This window comes from Plutella xylostella, chromosome 27, assembly GCF_932276165.1.
Source record: "Plutella xylostella chromosome 27, ilPluXylo3.1, whole genome shotgun sequence".
Lineage (NCBI taxonomy): Eukaryota > Metazoa > Arthropoda > Insecta > Lepidoptera > Plutellidae > Plutella > Plutella xylostella.
Genome location: NC_064007.1, coordinates 8,508,965 through 8,528,038, shown reverse-complemented (window position 1 = coordinate 8,528,038; position 19,074 = coordinate 8,508,965). Strand labels below are relative to the sequence as shown.

The 19,074-nt window shown below is 37.8% G+C and overlaps 1 protein-coding gene across 2 annotated transcripts in view; it reads left to right on the top strand.

The window, feature by feature from the left end:
* The first annotated feature begins 6,314 nt into the window (after positions 1 to 6,314).
* The window catches only part of LOC105380513 (apolipophorins), a 34,207-nt gene continuing 21,447 nt past the window's right edge, over positions 6,315 to 19,074 (top strand). For both annotated transcript variants that reach the window (XM_038110209.2, XM_038110208.2), the window contains exons 1-15: positions 6,315 to 6,510; positions 10,960 to 10,986; positions 11,618 to 11,814; positions 12,128 to 12,292; positions 12,700 to 12,849; positions 13,188 to 13,377; positions 13,844 to 14,007; positions 14,237 to 14,307; positions 14,491 to 14,656; positions 14,954 to 15,133; positions 16,137 to 16,289; positions 16,648 to 16,795; positions 17,236 to 17,356; positions 18,056 to 18,218; positions 18,640 to 18,834. In XM_038110209.2, the coding sequence (XP_037966137.2) occupies positions 6,429 to 6,510; positions 10,960 to 10,986; positions 11,618 to 11,814; positions 12,128 to 12,292; positions 12,700 to 12,849; positions 13,188 to 13,377; positions 13,844 to 14,007; positions 14,237 to 14,307; positions 14,491 to 14,656; positions 14,954 to 15,133; positions 16,137 to 16,289; positions 16,648 to 16,795; positions 17,236 to 17,356; positions 18,056 to 18,218; positions 18,640 to 18,834 (2,172 nt within the window). In that variant the 5' untranslated portion in view covers positions 6,315 to 6,428. The remainder of the gene's footprint in view (positions 6,511 to 10,959; positions 10,987 to 11,617; positions 11,815 to 12,127; positions 12,293 to 12,699; positions 12,850 to 13,187; positions 13,378 to 13,843; positions 14,008 to 14,236; positions 14,308 to 14,490; positions 14,657 to 14,953; positions 15,134 to 16,136; positions 16,290 to 16,647; positions 16,796 to 17,235; positions 17,357 to 18,055; positions 18,219 to 18,639; positions 18,835 to 19,074) is intronic.

Genomic DNA, 19,074 nt, shown 5'->3' with positions numbered 1-19,074 from the left:
CTGGAACTGTTTTATATACACGTTCACATGTTACCTACTGTACTGCATTGTTTCATGGTAACTTTCCTCTTTTTTAAGCGTATGATAGTGCCAGAGGTGCCAGTGAAACTTAATGTAAGCGTCCACCTTTTGGCCATCGTATGCAACGGAAGCATAGTTTTCAGTATTCTTTGTATAAATATTCATACAAGTGCGTGCACTTTATTGACATTGTCGACGCCGTTTCTCCATAGATTTATGATCATTCGTTTGGTCCAATACGTACGATACCGATAGGTAGACGCTTACCTTCACTTTTCACTGCTCATACGGTTCAAAAACTCGTTCAACACTCCTCCCACTAATATAGCTTGTAACATGAGTTGTGATATATTAAATTAAAATAAAAATAAAAATTCAAAACTTTCTTAATTCTAACAAATACAAGGTAAAGGCCTCCTATTAAGTATAAATATACGTGTGCCAGGAGGTCTCGTTCTCAATAACAAAAATATATCACTGCACAGTTAAGAAAAAAACTTTAGAGAAAAGAAAAAAAAAGTAAATATATTGCAGTTAGGATTGGTTTTAAGTGACTATTTCGAGACTTTGAAAGTTGTAACTGATACCTCTTCTGTACTAGAATTCTCTTTTTTTCATTCATGTACTCGTATAAGTAGATAAATATATGTGAGTATAACTATATATATTCCTAATAGATACCTATTAATATAATTTTACTATGTATTTAGTTAGTATTCTCTCACATATCATTGTCAAGTTTAGCAAATAAATTTACTGATAAGCGACTGATAAATTGCCCACTGCAAGGGTCAAAGTGGGTTGAATAGGAACTCAAATAAATTCATTGTTATTTTGCCACCGGGTGGAATTTTTAAGTGATATAAATGTTTTCGACGATGAAATGGTGCAAAGGGTACTTTTTTATACGTAATCTATGCAAGGACTTCAAATATAAAATAACACATGTTGTAAAACAATCCGGTCTATGAATTTCAGAGTAAGAAAAGCATTTTGAAAACCCAGTGTTTCCTGGGGCTGAAAGTCTTCAAGTTTCTTACCAACAAAGACATTTCCAAAGAAATAAATTCGTATATAATTACATAATAGAGATTTTTTTTAATGATTATTTACTAAATCACATGTTTAGTTACCTATTTATTACTTATTTACAATGTAAAACATGTGCGAATATTGCAAAATAACAATATTTTATCGCATTTATTGGCGGATGTTATATACAATTCATTACTCGTGCATTACATTAAATTGATAACACATAATTAATTCTACATCTCTATATAGGTATTTATCGCTTCTTAGAAGAAAATGATATGTTTACATGCAATAAAATTTCATAACAATGGCTAATCTCATTTAGATCAACCATCTTCGAAAGAGTAGGTAAATTATGGTACCCAACCGTACCTATGCGCAATACACAGGCGCACTCTGTTAAATCACTCGCATTCTCATAACCCAATGGGATGGATTTACGGACACGACTGGAGTAGTCACAGGGCCGACTTCTTTACATTACTTACAAATTTACAATCTGCATGGATCATTTCGCTGTCCGGAAATATCATTTAATGTATGAAGTCTTAAACATGTTGAACCTAAGACCTGTAGGTCTGGGGAGTTAACTCTGACTACCCCTTTGGGGATTACAGTTGTGAGCATGTTATGTATGCATATGACTTTATATTTTAACTGATTACAGCACATCCGTGTCCCGAGTGAAGGTCTCCATTGACGTAAATGAGTGAATCACTCTCGGACGCTTTCTCCTAAACTTTGAACTGTTTGCACTTCGATTCTGTGACATAGTTCATATTGAACATAATTTTGAATGTAAGTAGATAAATAGGTATTATGTACATAAATGCGTGCTATATAAACATGTATGGACTTCTATAAATACATATAATATTGTACGGACACACTTCAAATATTTATCAAGATTAAGCTAAAGTTACGAAAAAATCTTATTTATATCGTTTGATGTTTTAGTAGTAATGGTTCCCTGAACTCTAAAAATAATAATAGCGTATTAAAAATAAACAATCCATTTGCTGTAGGTCAAATCCAAATGTATTGAAGCGGGTATAACAATTTAGACAACTTTAAATAATAATCAAAATGGGCACATACTAAGCACGATTTATCTTACCTCTTATTATAATTACTTACATAAGTATGAGAAAACAAATATTTGATAAACATTTCCTAGAAACAAACAATGATTAAGTTATAGTACCTACTTTAAAAATATGTAGTAATTAATGAAGTAGGTACGTGAAATAATCAAATAGGTAGTCATGTATTTGTTTTTATCTCTTTTTAATATATGTCTCTTTGTCTATATGCTTGAACTCATTATATTCATCATTATGTATTGAGTACCTAACATGTTTGATAACTTACCTCATAAGTAAACCTAAATTATAAATTATGATTTTAGGTCGAGAATGCAGTGATGTTTAGTTGCCTCTTATTTCCCATATCGTGTGACTGACGAAAGATATAGGTATTCTGAAATACATTGTGAGGATTATGTAGGTTGCATAGCTTGTACATATTTTGAAATTTAATAATATAATGTAATAAACCTGCTACACGGCTACGACGGGAGGCCTACGCGACTTATTTCTTCATAATCATGAAAACATATTCGCTCTTATAAAAAATTACTTTTACCGCTATCTTCACGCCGGTACGCGGCTACGACGGGAGGCCTACGCGGCTACGGGACTACGAATTGCTACGAAAAAAACATAAGTATCGATAATAAATAACATAGTAAAACTTGAATAAGTGGGACCTGGATAATGGAGAAACCTCTTTCTCTCATGCTAAAGTACCGCATTAGCATTGAATAACCTCTGTCAGTGGTGGTACATGTCAAACCTCGTTTGTGGAAGTCATAAGCAACATAGTTCGTCTACTGGCTTTCTGTAGTGGGCTTGGGTGGCTTAATAGCTAGTCACCCCATAGGTATTTCACGCATAATGGCTCACCTTAGAGGCTAAATGCGGAAAATTAGCTCGCCATGATAGATAGACCCCCACAGAGAATAGAATATAATAACCTGCTGATGGAAGTGGTCAAAATGTGAGTAAACGCACTTGACCGGGCCGGGTGCTATCTCGGGTCATCGCCCGCGCGCCGTCAACAGTCAACACGCATCCACACGTAACGTCGTGACTTAAGGCGATACAGGAATTGTTGCAATTTTAGGACAATAATAGTAAGTAGTCAGGCTGTTCGTAGCAAAATAAAAAAACCGGCCAAGTGCGAGTCGGGCTCGCGCACAAAGGGTTCCGTAGCAGCAAATATAATATTACAGTTAAATCAACCTATCTCAAAAACTATAAGAGATACTTTGATCAAACCAAAAATCGTTGAAAGAGTTAATTAGCATGCATCACCTCTATTTTTTTTAGAATTTTATACCCCGTAGTTATAAAAATAGAGGGGGGGTGACATACTTTTTACGACTTTGAGAGCTGATATCTCAAAAACCGTTCACTTTAAGAAAAATGTTTTTTAGAAAACTTTATATCATTTTAAAAGACCTTTCCATTGATACCCCACACGGGTATGTACATCGAAAAAAAAAAATTCATCCCTCAGTTACATGTATGGGGGGCCCCACCCCCAATTCTTTTTTTTACTATTTAGTGTCATATTTTTGTAGCGGTTCATACAACACATATTCCCATCAAATTTCATCACTGTAGTACTTATAGTTTCCGAGTAAATCGGCTGTGACAGACGGACAGACGGACAGACGGACATGACGAAACTATAAGGGTTCCGTTTTTGCCATTTTGGCTACGGAACCCTAAAAATCATCATACCGTATTTTAATGAGAACTATTTAAAAAATTTAATCCAATCAGCCAAACAGATAGAAGTAAGTATATAAATGTTAACCGTCAACTATTTTACTACACACATAGAAGACACATAGTTCTGATAACTTTGATAACGGTTCCTGTTGTTTTTCTCAGCTTCACCTTATTATATTTTATCATAAATTTCACTATTTATAACATCTATTACAAATTTATGAACTGAATGAATCAGTGTCGTTGGCCGGTGTACATAAATGACTATTATTAATATTTATTGATTATATAAATATCTTCTGCTTATATTTTAAGAACTTGTTAACTTTTACTTTAAACTGTGTAATTTGTGTATACATACAATAAAGTGTTTAAATAAATAAATAAATAAAGCTCTCGAGGGTCAAAAGCGTTACTTTAGCTTGACAAAAAACGAATGAACCTGTGCAGCGATCACATGATTCGATATAATAGAGATAGAATAGTATCGAATCCTGTGATCGCTGCACAGAGCTGTCGTGCAATCGGTACACTTCAATGGTACACTTGATACAGTGACATGTAGTCCATTTGTACGTTCGACTTGGTGCAGTCATGATATCAACAACGGTTCTGCTGTGCGTGGAGAGATGAGGCGAAGTACGCAGTGTCGTACGTAGCGTAGTACCCAGGGGCGGGAATTTTTTGCCGGGGTCACCCATTTATTAGTAGGTACCTGCCATCCTAAGAATCTGGAATCCAATCCTCAGAATCATAATCCCTTACTTCGAAGAAACAATCTTAGCTCACTAAGTAGCTCCAGATTTGCTAATGAGTTGAAACACAACAATATTTGTGTTTATTTATGATTCTAAGAAGCCGGTTAATCCTATTGTTTGTATTCGAAGTAGACTAAATAAATATTTTTTGAACTATTGGGGGCCTTTACTTACTCAGGTACCCACTTAGGTAAAGGGATTTTCCACTATAACTCTTTGTCTTGTATTTATGAATGGCACATAGTTAGATAACAATTCGGTACACAAAGTTACGAGTTCGCTATTTTAGTTTTTCTGGAAATATCCAAAAGTGTTGTTCTTGTTATGTATATTTTATATCTTTGGACCTTGATACAGACCTACCATCTATAGGTAGATAAACTCAGGTAGTTAAACCTCCTTGAATACTATACAAGTAGGTACTTAGGTAGTTGTTTATAATGTTACATAATTATTATAATCTCTACGTTTGTAGCATAGCGTGGGGCGCCCTCAAGCCTGCTCTAGATCCACGGGCTTCACACGAGTAGCTAGATGAGGAAACCCGAGGACAGAGTGAAGTGGCTCTTCTTCGAAAAGCCTATATCCAGTAGTGGCTGATGACGATACGTTGGAGCAAATACCTAACTTCGAAATTACAGCCTGCCTTACCGACTGACGATGATGATGATGACAACAATATTTATTAATACTTTTAGATTGATTTTTAAATACTGCCTTATGAAATATGATACAAGAACTTTTACAGTTTAATTCACCAATTTTTCCTCAATGAGTGTGGCTATCTGTGTCCACGTAATGACAGTTCAAGATATTCTCAATATTTAGATAAGGCTATGTTAATGACCTAATAAAAATTAACGAATCTCATTGTTATATAAAATATAATAACAAGTATAGTGTACATGCAAAAACAATATGAATAAGGTAGAAAAATACTTATTTTGTTCCTAAATTTGTTTTGTTTTAGTAATCCCTGGCGTAGAAAATATGGGTGTTACATTTTTACGCACAAACATGAATCTTTAATTTTTAAACACTTTCATTTTCTTAGTTTTACAGCTAAGAATTCATCAAAGTTTATCGTTCGATAAACAAAAATTATAAGTACCTACCTAAGTTTCAAAATACACAGAAATGATTTAAAATATAAAAATTAATTCACGTATAGGAAGGAATTATGTAGCTACAATGAATCAAAAAGTTAAACTTATAGCTCCCTGCGTATGTTCTAGCGAGTATTGGCATTAAAAAAGTGCTGAAACCATAACTTGATACTACGATAGAGGTATCGTAATAATTTATCGATACCTAATTATACATATAATACTTTTTTCAGAGTAGATATCTTTCTCCTACACGAAAAGAAAGTTAAGTCCAGTAATCTAAGTATCTAAAAATTTATTCAATCTGACCATAATGTAGAAGTATCAATAATATTAGTTATGTAACTTCACTGTTAGTTATGCTGCGCTATATTATGTAGAGTGCTCTTCTATCTGTTACTGCTTACAATCACATTAGATATATCATTTCTGCTTACTTTTCATTAGATTATTCAATTTTACATAACGAAGCTGTTTCCAAGCGCAGGCGCAGGCCAAACAATCTTGTTACATTTAAATTTCGAGCATCAATTATTTCCCGAGTCCCTATTGGTCGCGCGGAGACCCCGTGTCTATATAAAGGGGCGCGCGGGGTCCAATCTCGCATTTACCTTTCGGCCGGGGTAGAAGCAACACAGTATAGTATTCTTAGCATAAGTTAAGCTGACTGATATTTTTTTAAGTGTTCATGTACTTTTACCCCTGTAATAATGGGGAAAAGTAGTATTAGTTTGAGCATAGTTTGTGCTTTCTTCGTACTTTCCGTTTTATGGAAACCAGCACTATCTGATGGTGAGTGTTCCTTTAATATTTTATCTTCTATAGGGTGAACATTTATCAGTGAACGAGATTCGTAAAGTAACGACATATCGTAACGTAATTATCTATAACGTAACGATTTATCTTAAAAAGTGTGTGTAGTCTTTGTTTACTTGTGGAATATCTGATATGATCTATACATGTTTTCTGACAGATCACTGATAAAATTCAATCCTGTATATGTAACCTGAGTACTTACCTATTATACGAATTAGATAAATGTAATTAAAGTCTGTTGTTCATCTCTGAAATTAAAATTTATCTAGTTCGATTATAGGTTACTTACCTATCTTTAAATATGAAAATTTCCTAAACTTTTGCAAAACAATACTACTATTGCAAGTTTCCAGGTTGTTACATTTAATAATTATTTATCACGATTGAATATTTATTAATTATTAAGCTAACATATTTTACAATATGTCCCACAAAACTGTTTATATACAGTTTGTCAGTGGGATCGGAGTCTCTAATATTATTTCAGACATAGAACTTACTAAGACCCTATTCTTTCACACAAATATATTATTTCACTTGATGTAGGTAATAGAACCAGGCAGTAGGTCCTTTTCCATATTTATTTATTCAAGCATTTTAACTTTACATTATTTTTGGAGACGTTATACCTAAATGAAGTATTTGTGTAAATACCTACAGAAACATCACACATAAAAATCTGCCAAAAGCAATCTGATTCAAAGCTCGCGGGTATAGCTAGTAGAATATACAAATCATCCACAAAGTAGTTAGCAAAGCTTACAAAGCTTTTTTAGAGAGACGATAAAGCTCTCATACAAATTTTCTGGTAAGCCCTCTAATATTTTCCACTTAAGTATGCTTATTATATTAGTATTAAATTATTTATTAAACAAAATAAATTAGTAACTACAAAGATGATGATAATGCTAGTAGCTCTACCACTTAACTTTTGGTTATGTTGAAAACTGATTGGTAGTCATAGAGTAAGAAGAAAGAAGTACCTACCTAATTAAAAGTACTAACTCAAACTTTCATAAAACAACACCCAAACCTACCTAATAGGTAAAGGTCACACAAGAATATTCCAGAAGCGATAGGTACACAAGTAGGTTCAAATTATCTCGTAGGTGAAGATGGGTATAGTCTTGCTGTCACCACCAGTGATAAGCGGCGAGGCAACAATTATTTGCAATAAACAAACAGATAGCCAAGGCACTTTGACCCTTGATTACTTTATCACGGTCAATAGGCAGGTTCAACTATATATAGGTACTTATTGTACATAATATAGGGGGTAAAATTAACTCTACATAGTTAATATGTTTGACTGGGTATGATTTACCTACATTGAGTTTGATTAAATCATATTTCTCCAATCAGTTTGGAGCAAACTCCAGCTAATTCATAACTATTTATTATTAAATTTTGACTTCCAAAGGGTAACTCAGCTCCAAAAAAACTTGTTAAGCTCTTATAAATATCAAAAGTTCAACAGAATCATTAGAAATCTCATAAACACATCAAATTACACTGTATACAAGCATACAGTCGCCATATAAATATAATTAGTAATAAATGCTGTATACATAAGCTGCTGCATGGCAAATAATAACATCGTTAGCATGATACTTCCTATTGATTTCAAATTCTGCAAACAGTATACATATCTAATTAGTAAATGATATTAAAACATAATTATAAAAAATATGATTAGAGAGAAAGAAGGATGTTACTTAAAAACAAGGTTTCGTAAATATAAAAATAAAAAAATGTAGAAATATAATAAAAAACAATTCAAAAGTCCCATCTACCAGATAGAAACTACTGAAGCAGGTATATCTATTCGTATCAATAAAACATGAATCGGCTAGAGTGATATGAAAATCACAAACTATAGCAAAAAAAATGTTATGTAAATAGATGACATTTCGATAACAATGGACAGTGTCATTTAGTTTGCGGGTGATCGTATCTCGGGGTGAAGAGATCATGCTCATTTAATTAGTTCTAACAAAACTACTAATGGTGTTACCAGTCCGCTACTTCAATCGTCAAATAACTTAAAAGAACTGCTTTTTGAGAGAACGTTATATTTCAATAAAAAACAAATGATTAAATGAGCTAACTTAATGCAGATAGAGCCACGCATTCTACTTTCAGCGTTTTGAAATATAAGAATAATGGAAACAGGAAGTCCTGAATTCCTCATCTAGTCTAATCTTAAAATTTCAGTTTATAGCTCAATTATACTAAATGTATAAGTGGTTAGACCTAAAACCTTGCGGCTAAACTTTCTCAAAAACAGGCAAATTATTACTAAAAACACTAGCAACATTTTAATCGCAGAGGTTACAATGGGATTGTATCGCGGGACAAAGTTTATCACTTATCACTCTTCGTAGGCGATATAAATATCGCATTGTTAACTATGAAACATATTGTTTCAGTTATCAATGACTTTCACAGACCAATGTCAAGTCGATATAAAGTTTGCTTTTTTTATCTTTTTACGCATTCGCGAATTTAAAAGCTCAAAAATATTTCATGAAATTTATTATATGGGTACCTATACATTTTAGCTCGTTTATACTTTTTAGTGTATTATTACAAAATATAATTGAAACCTAGTTTAACAGTTGTTACATTTTAATAAACGATACAATCGACCGATGGAATATTTGACCCGTTAACATAATGTTTTTATCAAGTTTATATCGTTTGTCTAATTTTTGTGGTAGGACCGATAAGATCTTAGCGAGTCGGTGACAAATACTAATGGTTTTTTGTAAGGCCGGTATACCTCAACACGGTGACAAAACATACCCCAGCTCCAGTGCTTGTCACCGTGTCAAGGTACAATGAGTAAAGGTCAACTATATTTTTAATACGCACAAAATGGAATTTCACTGCAAACTCGACAAAATAATAACACTCTATTCCAAACCCTGAGCTCTAATTTTGAATAAGAACGAATAGAAGTTTGGATTTCACTTAAAACGATCTGACAGTAAACAAAATGCGGTCAGCTTTTAGCTTTGTTCTATGGGACACTCCATCTTGTTCGTATATCGGTAATCTAAGGTAAAGGTCAATGATGCGTGGTGCAGTGCGCACGGCGCATCAATTGTGCCTCTTCCTCCATGTCCGGATGTTGTGAGCGCGCCCGAATTAAGACGATTACCGGGTATCCGCCGCGGAGGAATGAAAAGAAAACTTCGGTCAATGATATAGGAGAGAGATTAGGGATGTAATGATTCAAATTTTGTGTAGATTCTGATAGCAAGCAAGTTATAGGGCTTATCCTAAAGCAAACATATTTTTCATGGTATTTTAAGGAACCGTAGTTTGATGATTCTTTTGTATGACGGTGCCAAATTAGATTTCTGCTAAGCATAGGCATTTAATTTTACTAGTAGTTTCTCTTCCATTTAAATAATCCATCCCAATTTGAAGCCAATCTTAGGACAAAGTACCTAACAAGTAGGTATCAAAATTGATTTAACAAAGTTACAAAATTGGGAAAGTCCGCATTGTCAATCTACAGTAAATATTGCGTATACACACGGAGTCTTTGACTTGCTCTCAATTTCTTCACCATTTGTCTCTCATCTCGATCCATTACGTGTGAGGACAATAATAAGCGGCCATTACCCAATCTAACCTCCAGAGGGGGCCCTCCAGTCGACATCAGCGACGTATTGTTTGTAACCCCTGCTCATAAAGATGAGTTTAACTTGATAACTTGAAGCGTTGCAAAGCAATATTGTTTAAGCATTATGCCGAACGAAAAATACTGCAAAATGAGTACACTACTTTGCCTGAATAAGGTCACGAAATACAGAAAAGTGTATACCTACCTATCATAACCTATCATAAGATATTTTAAATACCTCCATCTACATAATAATATATTTTGTTAACCGTATCGCCGTTCCTTAACCATATGATCAACAATGTAGGTAATATTAGTATACCGTATTATATGTATACCTACCATATTGCCTTCACTGTCAACCCACGTGGTTATATTTCACAAAAACAATACCACCCACGATGTTACACCGACTTACATAATCATCAACAATAATGAATGTAAATAAGAGCTGGAAATTCCCCCGAACTGTACACAAACTGTAGCTCTATCGATGTTGTGGATCAACATCTGAATCATTGTTGACATCCGCCTCAGATATGATGTGCAAACATGACCTGCCACTGCTGACCTTTAAACCGGATCCCTCACAATGTTAGCTGAGACCTAGACTAGCTGGTTCCAGCTTCAGATAAGACCCTTGCTTTACCGTCTTATTGTATTAGATAGGTACCAATTATAATCCTTGCCTTGCCTTTACCTACAAAAAAGGCTATGGCAGGTATTGAACTAATTGATTTAAAATACTTTATTTTAGTTGTATACTAACGCATTTTATTTATTTGTTTCAGATAAATGTTCCATAGGATGTAAAGGAAGTAAGTATTCATATTGGTGAAGGTGTGTAACACCTTTACAATAATTACTAGCACTCACCTCAAAATTTCACACAAATTCAAAATTCAAATTCAAATTTATTTATTTCATATAACATAACATAACAACAAAACAGAACATAAAATTAGAAATAAAATAAGTAAGTAGGTACGGTACACAAACAAAATACTTATATATGTGGTTATACAATTACAGTTTTGTTATGTCAAGTGCGTTCTTGTACAAATGATGACAATTGGTTTGATCCTCACACTAGGCGTACCCGTATCGTGAGGATCAGGTACACGAGGTAACAGTTTTGGTCGGAACACGCGCTTAAACTGAACACGGATTCAGGCTAGTCAGCCTGACTATAAATTTAACAAAAGCTTCCTGAAAGTGGCCCTGCATATCAAGCACAAGCCACAAGACATGAAGACATGGCAAAATCGCGCGGCCTCGAGAGCGATTGCGACTGAAAACTTTCTTGCCTTGTGCGTTTTACGCCCCATGCTAGATACATAATAATATGCAGAATAATGAACCCGATGAGTCACCGTCTCGTTACTCTCGTTAGCTTCTTCTCTTTCTCTCTTTCTAACCAACGCTCTCTTTCTAATCTACTTTCTCCAGCTCCATCCGGCGCGTCGTTCCTCTCCGGCCACAAGTACAACTATGCCGTGGAGGGCGTGGTGTCCATCTACCTGAGCGGCGCGGACAAGCAGGAGACCAGCGTGAAGCTGCTGGGCCAGGTGTCCGTGTCCGCGCTCGGCAACTGCGCGCACGTGCTCAAGGTCAACAACCTGGTCATCTCGGGACCTGGCGGCAAGGTAAGTGAACAGTTTTAGAAACTTCTATGTGGTAAATTTAGCATCTTTGCAGTGATTCCTTGGCCATATACTTTCTAATGGCATCGATCGATGGATTGGATTTGGGATCCACTGACCATAACCGCATAATGATTAATCCAGTCTTTCTGAAAATTTGAAGATATTTTCAATCTTATCGTGGACTAGCTTACTAGCATACGCAAAACCTCAAATGAGAATCTTGATAAAAGTTAACAACCTTCCTTACCCCATCTAGGTACTTCCTTATACCCTTCTTCTTCACCACCACTAACCTGTCTCTCCCCATCCACAGAAGTACTCGAAACCCCCCGGCCTGGACAAGCCGGTGCGCTTCACGCTGCAGGACGGCCACGTCGGCGCTGACCTCTGCACGGAGGAAGGAGACACCCGCCGGTCTCTGAACATCAAGCGAGCGGTTATTTCGCTGCTGCAGACTGGAACCAAGTCTGGCACTGAGGTGAGGATAGATGCTATGATATACAGGGTGTTGTAAAAAGGGTATACTAAGCCGAAACCTACGTGTGCAGCATGTTATATCTAATCCAGAAAATTAAATGAGAATGTCAAAATTCGCTTGGCTGCCAAAGGATTAACCCATGGACGAATGTAATATGGACATAGAGGAATTCTTGAGATTTCACATAAAACGAGCCTGCATAATATGGTCACAGCAAAAGTAGGTGGGGTGTTTCTTTACTGAAAGAGAGACAGCCATCAGCTATTATTGTGCCCCCCATAAGCCGTTAATTTCACTCTATTCAAAATTAGAAGTAGGAACGAGTAATCTCAATAGTCATAGAACCATTTCACTAAGGGCCTGCTACCCAAAACTATCTCTAATTCTAACACCATATTCTCCCCCAGGTGGACATCTTCGGCGCGTGCCCGACCGACGCCAGCTCCTCTCAAGAAGGGGGCGCGACGCTGGTGCACCGCGTGAAGGACCTCGGGCGCTGCGGGCACCGCGAGCACGGGAGGAACGACCTCATCACCGCCGTCTACAACCCTCAGGCTGTGAGTACCAAGGGAGTGACCGCTGAAGTGTCAGCTGCCCTATTCTGGGAGCCTTTGTAGGGTCTTTGTCCGTTTGTCATCAATACGATAAGATAAAGGCTGTCTGAAAAATAATGTATGCAAGTTTGAAGAGTGATATTGATAATGAAACCTCAAATGGCGTCGAGAAAATTTCTGGTTGAAAGCGAAAAGCAGAATCCTTTACACCTGACGTGATGACCGAAATCAGAGAAGTACGCTGGATAAAAGTAGAATTCATAATATTTAATTTATATTTTTTTCAAACCCTTCATTGCAAACAAACCACAAAATTCTAACCTCACCATTTCTCCCACCAGGAAATCAAGAACACGCAAGTCCTCCAATCAACCCTGAACGTAGAGTCAAAGGTGACCAATGGCGTGCCAGAGAAGGTCTCCGCCACTGAGGACCACCTCTACAAGCCATTCTCCGTGGGAGAGAACGGAGTCAGGTCGAAGGTCCACACCAAGCTCACGCTCACCGGCCAGGCCGCTGGCGCTGATGCTGGTAAGGAATCTTTAGGAAGAAGATGGATTTTAAGTCACTGAAATCAAGAATCTTTTTCTATGTTATATGAATGCCCAGCGAGGTAAGGGTGAACGATGACTGTTTATTCATCATAATGATGAATTAAAATCATCATCACCTGCCAACAATCTTTCACTGCTGTACCCAATGTTTCTTCAGTCTTTTTCACACAACCACCTCCGGCTACCAACCAAGTGGCCAGGATAGCATTGCACTCTACGTTTGCCAGTTTGTGGTCTCCAAAAGAATCTCCAGCAAGTGACTATTGCTGGGTATTCCGTCAATAGGTTACATCTACCGCAAGCCAGACTGGACGACACTCCCCATATACAAAATTCCATATCTCCACATGCAAAATCACTTTTATTCTTTCTAAAGCCATACGTTTTCTTGCTTGTTCCGTTCGTTCTTGTTCCCAACTCCTCAACCACCGTTCTCCCCGCAGGCAAGTTCACGTCCCCTCGCTCCATCATCTTCGAGAACCCGCACGGCGTCGCCGCCGACCACAGCTCGCTGCAGAGCGCAGTCGCCGCCGTGAAGGAGACGGCCAAGGCGGTGGCTCACGAGGCTGGATCGCATTCCGCTGGGGACTTCGCGCAGCTCGTCAGGGTACGTGGTTCTGATGATAGTGAATGCTCTTGTCTTGATCTTGAACTTTTTTCATCATCAACAGTCAAAATAATATTTCTCTTTCGAAGATTTTCTCTTCATTTAGAAAGGATCCATGATCCAAGTGGTTTTGTAATTTATTTCGCTAATAAATGCAATTTACCTATGCGATCTTGTGGTATAACGTTGTAACGGAGGTTTTGATACTAATGTACAATTTTGTTTGCAGATCCTCCGTGTCACTAGCAAGGATGACTTGACCAAGGCTTACCAACAAGTCAAAGGCAACAAACTGGAAAAGTAAGTCACTTTTAGTGTATCTATGCAAGTCATATTCTGTAAGTGTACATATATTATGTACTTATACTCCGTCCGTACATAATATTTATAAAAATCGTCACGCTAAGATGAAAACTTCTTTCTTCGACTTCCTTTAACCCGTCAACCGTCGTATCTCCAGTAACCTTCCTCTTAACCCCTCAGACGCGTGTTCCTCGACGGTCTGGTGCGCGCGGGCTCGGGCGACAGCATCGAGGTCTCCGTAGGACTGCTGAAGGGCGGAGAGCTCAGTGACCTGGAGAGCAAGGTCGTGTTCCTGTCCCTCGGGAACGCCCGACACGTCAGCAACGACGCGATTAAGGCTGCTACTGTGAGTATTGTTGTGATATACCTAAGTTATTTTTTATACAAGTATTTTGTTTGTTTTTTAATAATAATAGTATGTTAAAGCCTGACCAAAATTTCAAAATAAAGTTAGAATGTCGAATGGGCATCACTCATCACACATGGGCATCACTAGCCTTGCCGCCCTTTCAAGTAACAAAACTATTCAATAAAGCGTTTACGAAATGCAAAGCTGCACGATTTTTGCGCGTTTACAAACTGTTCAGCTCAATTCTTTTGGCTTCTTTAAGACCAAAACTAACCCTAAACCATTCCTCCACAGGCCCTCCTAGACGACCCTAAGGCCCCCAAAGAAGTATACCTGGGCGTGGGAGCCCTAGCGTCCGCGTACTGCCGCTCGCACAACTGCCACGACGGCAAGTCTGAAGGCATCGTGGCGCTCAGTCAGAAGCTCGGCTCCAAACTCAACTGCAAGGCCAAGGGGAAAGTGCATGAGGATTATGTAAGTTTATATTATAACGATTTGATCTGTTGTTATAGGAAAGTTGAAATAGTAGAAAAAGTGGTCTACAGTTTTGCTACGAAATTTCGTAGGCATTTTCTACGGGCTACGGCGTAGCATTCGTAGCGGGCTACGCCGCCGTAGCAAAGTAAATTAATTAATTTGTGTGACTAGAGATGCCACGAATATTCGGCAACTATTCGGTATTCGGCCTATTCGGCCAGTTTTTTCAGCATTCGGTATTCGGCCGAATAGTGCGTACTATTCGGGCCGAATACCGAATAGTAAATCATGTAAAAAATTACTTGTTATTTTAATCAAAATTGTGTATTTATTTCCAAATCACAACATTTTAGTACTTAAAATTAATCAGTAGTAAGTTGTGCTGGACAAAAACGAGCATTTCAGCATTTGGTAGCCCACGATTGCGCTTTTCATTGTAACCATCCTCAGAAAATAACCTCTCCTTATAAACGCTACTTCCAGGTGAAAAAAGATAAGTTATAAATAAATAAATAAATAAGTTATTGCAAATTTCAAAAGGTTCGGGTGTTTTTTGTTTGCTGACCACCACTTGTAAGGATCGGACATCCGATCTAGGCGAACTATTATCAAATAAAAATTCAACTCGTTTGCAACAGCATTCTGCCTCCTAATAATTAGCATTTCTTGTATAATGTGTAACGACTTCTTCAAAGCAGTTCCAGGAACAAAAAAAACAGGTTGTAGCGCCGAATATTCGGCGGCCGAATATTCGGCGCTTCGGCCGGCAGCGTCGCCGAATATTCGGTATTCGGCCAATTCACTATTCGTGGCAACACTAGTGTGAACCCTTAATTTTCAATCATTTGTCTAGGAATTTCATCAAATTCAAAGTAGCATTGTCGTATTTCCAAAAAGAAAATATTTAGAGACCATTTTACTATCGTTGAATCCACTACACTTCAACTCGACATAAGCACATTCTGCACAACATAAAACATCAACTCATCTCTTCCCTCAGGTGGTAGCAGCTCTGAAGGGCATCCGCAACATCCGTCACCTGGAGGACAGCATCATCGAGAAGGTGGTGCACTGTGCAACCGACAACGCCGTGAAGGCTCGCGTGCGCGTCGCCGCGCTCGAAGCCTTCAGGGCTGACCCCTGCTCCGCTAAGGTAAGGTTTTCAATGCTGAAGTAAAAAAACTATTAAAAATCTTTATTCTTAGTCAAAATTTACATAGCAGAAGAAAGTCAGCTGATGAATTTGTATTTAGGGTTTATTTTATCGTCAGTTGATTAGAATTGAAACACCACAAATTGAATTCAAACACTTAGGCACTTAACAGGGGCTTAGAATAGAAGAATATGACTTTATTAGTCACCACAAATAGTTAAACATACAAAAAAACTAACTTATTATACTAGGAACAATGAACAATTGGCGGCGTTATCGCTAAAAACGATCTCTTACAGGCAACCTCGAGACTAGACTAGTCACTAAGCACTCTACTAACATCCACAATCCCTCTCAGGTAAAGAAAGCCGCGCTGGACCTGCTGAAGAACCGTCAGCTGGACTCCGAGATCCGCATCAAGGCGTACCTCGCCGTCATCGACTGTCCGTGCGGCAAGTCCGCCAACGAGATCAAGACTCTGCTGGACTCGGAGCCCGTGCACCAGGGTATGTCCTTCTTCTTATATCGTTCATTTAAAATGAGTCTGTATACTCGAGCCGTACATAATCACAATGTCTAAAAATATCAATATCAATGGGAGTGCGAAAGTTTGCAAAAATTTATGTTTGAGGGATAATTACTCGTAAGTAGTAAAAATTATACCTACTTGTAAATAGCAGGATTCGGCAACCGATACCGATATCTTTGTTTTCATGTTATAGCAGAGTTTTTAAACTTAGTCCTAAGTCCTTCGTACTCATAAAAACACCCATAATTATATTCGACTGTTTATTAATACTTTCACAAACTGCATAATGTAAAAATTTAACTACCTTGTTACAGTTGTCTACTTTCTCATAAAGTTTTGCTCAATGACATTACCAAACATCAACCACAAATTGTGTACTTATCTGAATCTCCATAATAACCCCCTCTCCCCTTCCAGTGGGCCGCTTCATCACCACCTCTCTCCGCCACATCCGCGCGTCCACCAGTGCCGACCGCGCGCCGCAGCGCCAGCACTACGGCCTCATCCGCACGCCGAGCAAGTTCAACGTTGACGACAGGTCAGTCAGGTTCATGGAAGGTCTGCCCCCGTATTTTGTAACTTTTTGAGAGTTAGCAACCGGTGATAATTGGTATCAACTTAGAGACTTATTAACCGAAAACACTAAAAATCTTAGTGAAAGAAATATGCAAGAAGCCTAACAATATATCCTTACATTCAACATAAACGTTTGTGAAATCAGATAAGTCTGTAAAAAGTTATTAATTAATAATGCTCTAAGTTGTCAGCCATTTTATACCAGCCAACCCCACTCGGAGTTACATAATACGGGGGCAGGATGGTTGCTTTAGATTGACAAAAACAAAAGGGAGCTTTGTTTACTCTAGCTTGACAAAAATAAAAGGGAGCTGTCATATATTATGCATTGTAATATTTGTAATGGAAAAGGAAGGTTAAAACAAAACAACGAATGATTATGGGGAGCTATCATGCATACGGTACGATAAGCGTCTGGAGTCGTAGCGAAAACGAAGATTTTTCATAACCAGTCGTTAGTCTGAATGCTCTGCACTTTATTCATCCAACCTATGGATCTTGTGATTCGGATAAATCGGAACGCTGTATTTCTAGCTCCTAAAGAAATCAATTTTCTGATCTACGCCAGCTCCACCATAACCAATCACACGCATCCATTCCGGTACTTATTCTTATCTCTTCCGTCAAGACCCCAACCTAAACCCCTCATTTTTCCTCCTAGGAAGTACTCATTCTACCGCGAAGCCTCGTACAACGTGGACGCGCTGGGCGTGGGCGGCAGCGTGGAGCAGACCGTCATCTACTCGCAGGACTCCTTCCTGCCGCGGTCCGCCAGCCTGAACCTGACGGCTGAGGTGTTCGGACACAACTTCAATGTGCTTGAGGTGAGTGGTGTTCTGTTTGTTATTTCGGAGTCCACTTGGGGAAAAGTGTCTCCATTGGAGGTCATGTCCTCTACTGTTTTTGAATCTATACATAATATTCTTAGATCGGCTAGAATAACGTATATCAAAGTAAATAACGAACAATGCATTTTTTTGCACTAAAAACCGTAACCACGTAAGGTGTGTTGTAAACTTAGTTTTGCAGTGTAAATATCTTCCTTCAACTTCAACACTGTATTTTGGAACCATAATTTAATCTTCCAGTCCTTATTTAATTGTCCAAGCGTTGAAATAAATGGCGCGACCATCACGCATAAAACCAGCAGAAAGCTCAAAGGTCTTAGGGATAAGCAGAATAAAATTAGAAGCTTGAATGTTCATACCTACATATATTATTTCTAACAACCTACTCTCCCTTCAGGTCGGAGGTCGTCAAGGCAACCTGGACCGCGTGGTGGAACACTTCCTCGGCCCCAAGAGCTTCCTCCGCACGGAGGAGCCGCAGGAGCTGTACAACTCGCTGGTGAAGAAGTTCAAGGAAGCGGAGCAGAAGGTCGAGGGCAAGATCCGCGGCCGCCGCTCTGTGAAGACCGATATTGACAACTTTGACAAACATGTAAGTTAACATCGCTTTTTTATTCATTATTTTTATTATTTTATTATATTGGTACACAAACAGTTATAAGAATACAGAGTTCCAAACATATACAATATAAAGTTACATTTCCTTCCTATAACCGACTAGAGTGCACACTTCAGTTTAATGATAAAATTTTTGAAAATATTGGTTAAGAGCTAGTTATCACTACAGTATAACATGCAGGTACGATAATTTAATAAAAATAAAAAATATATG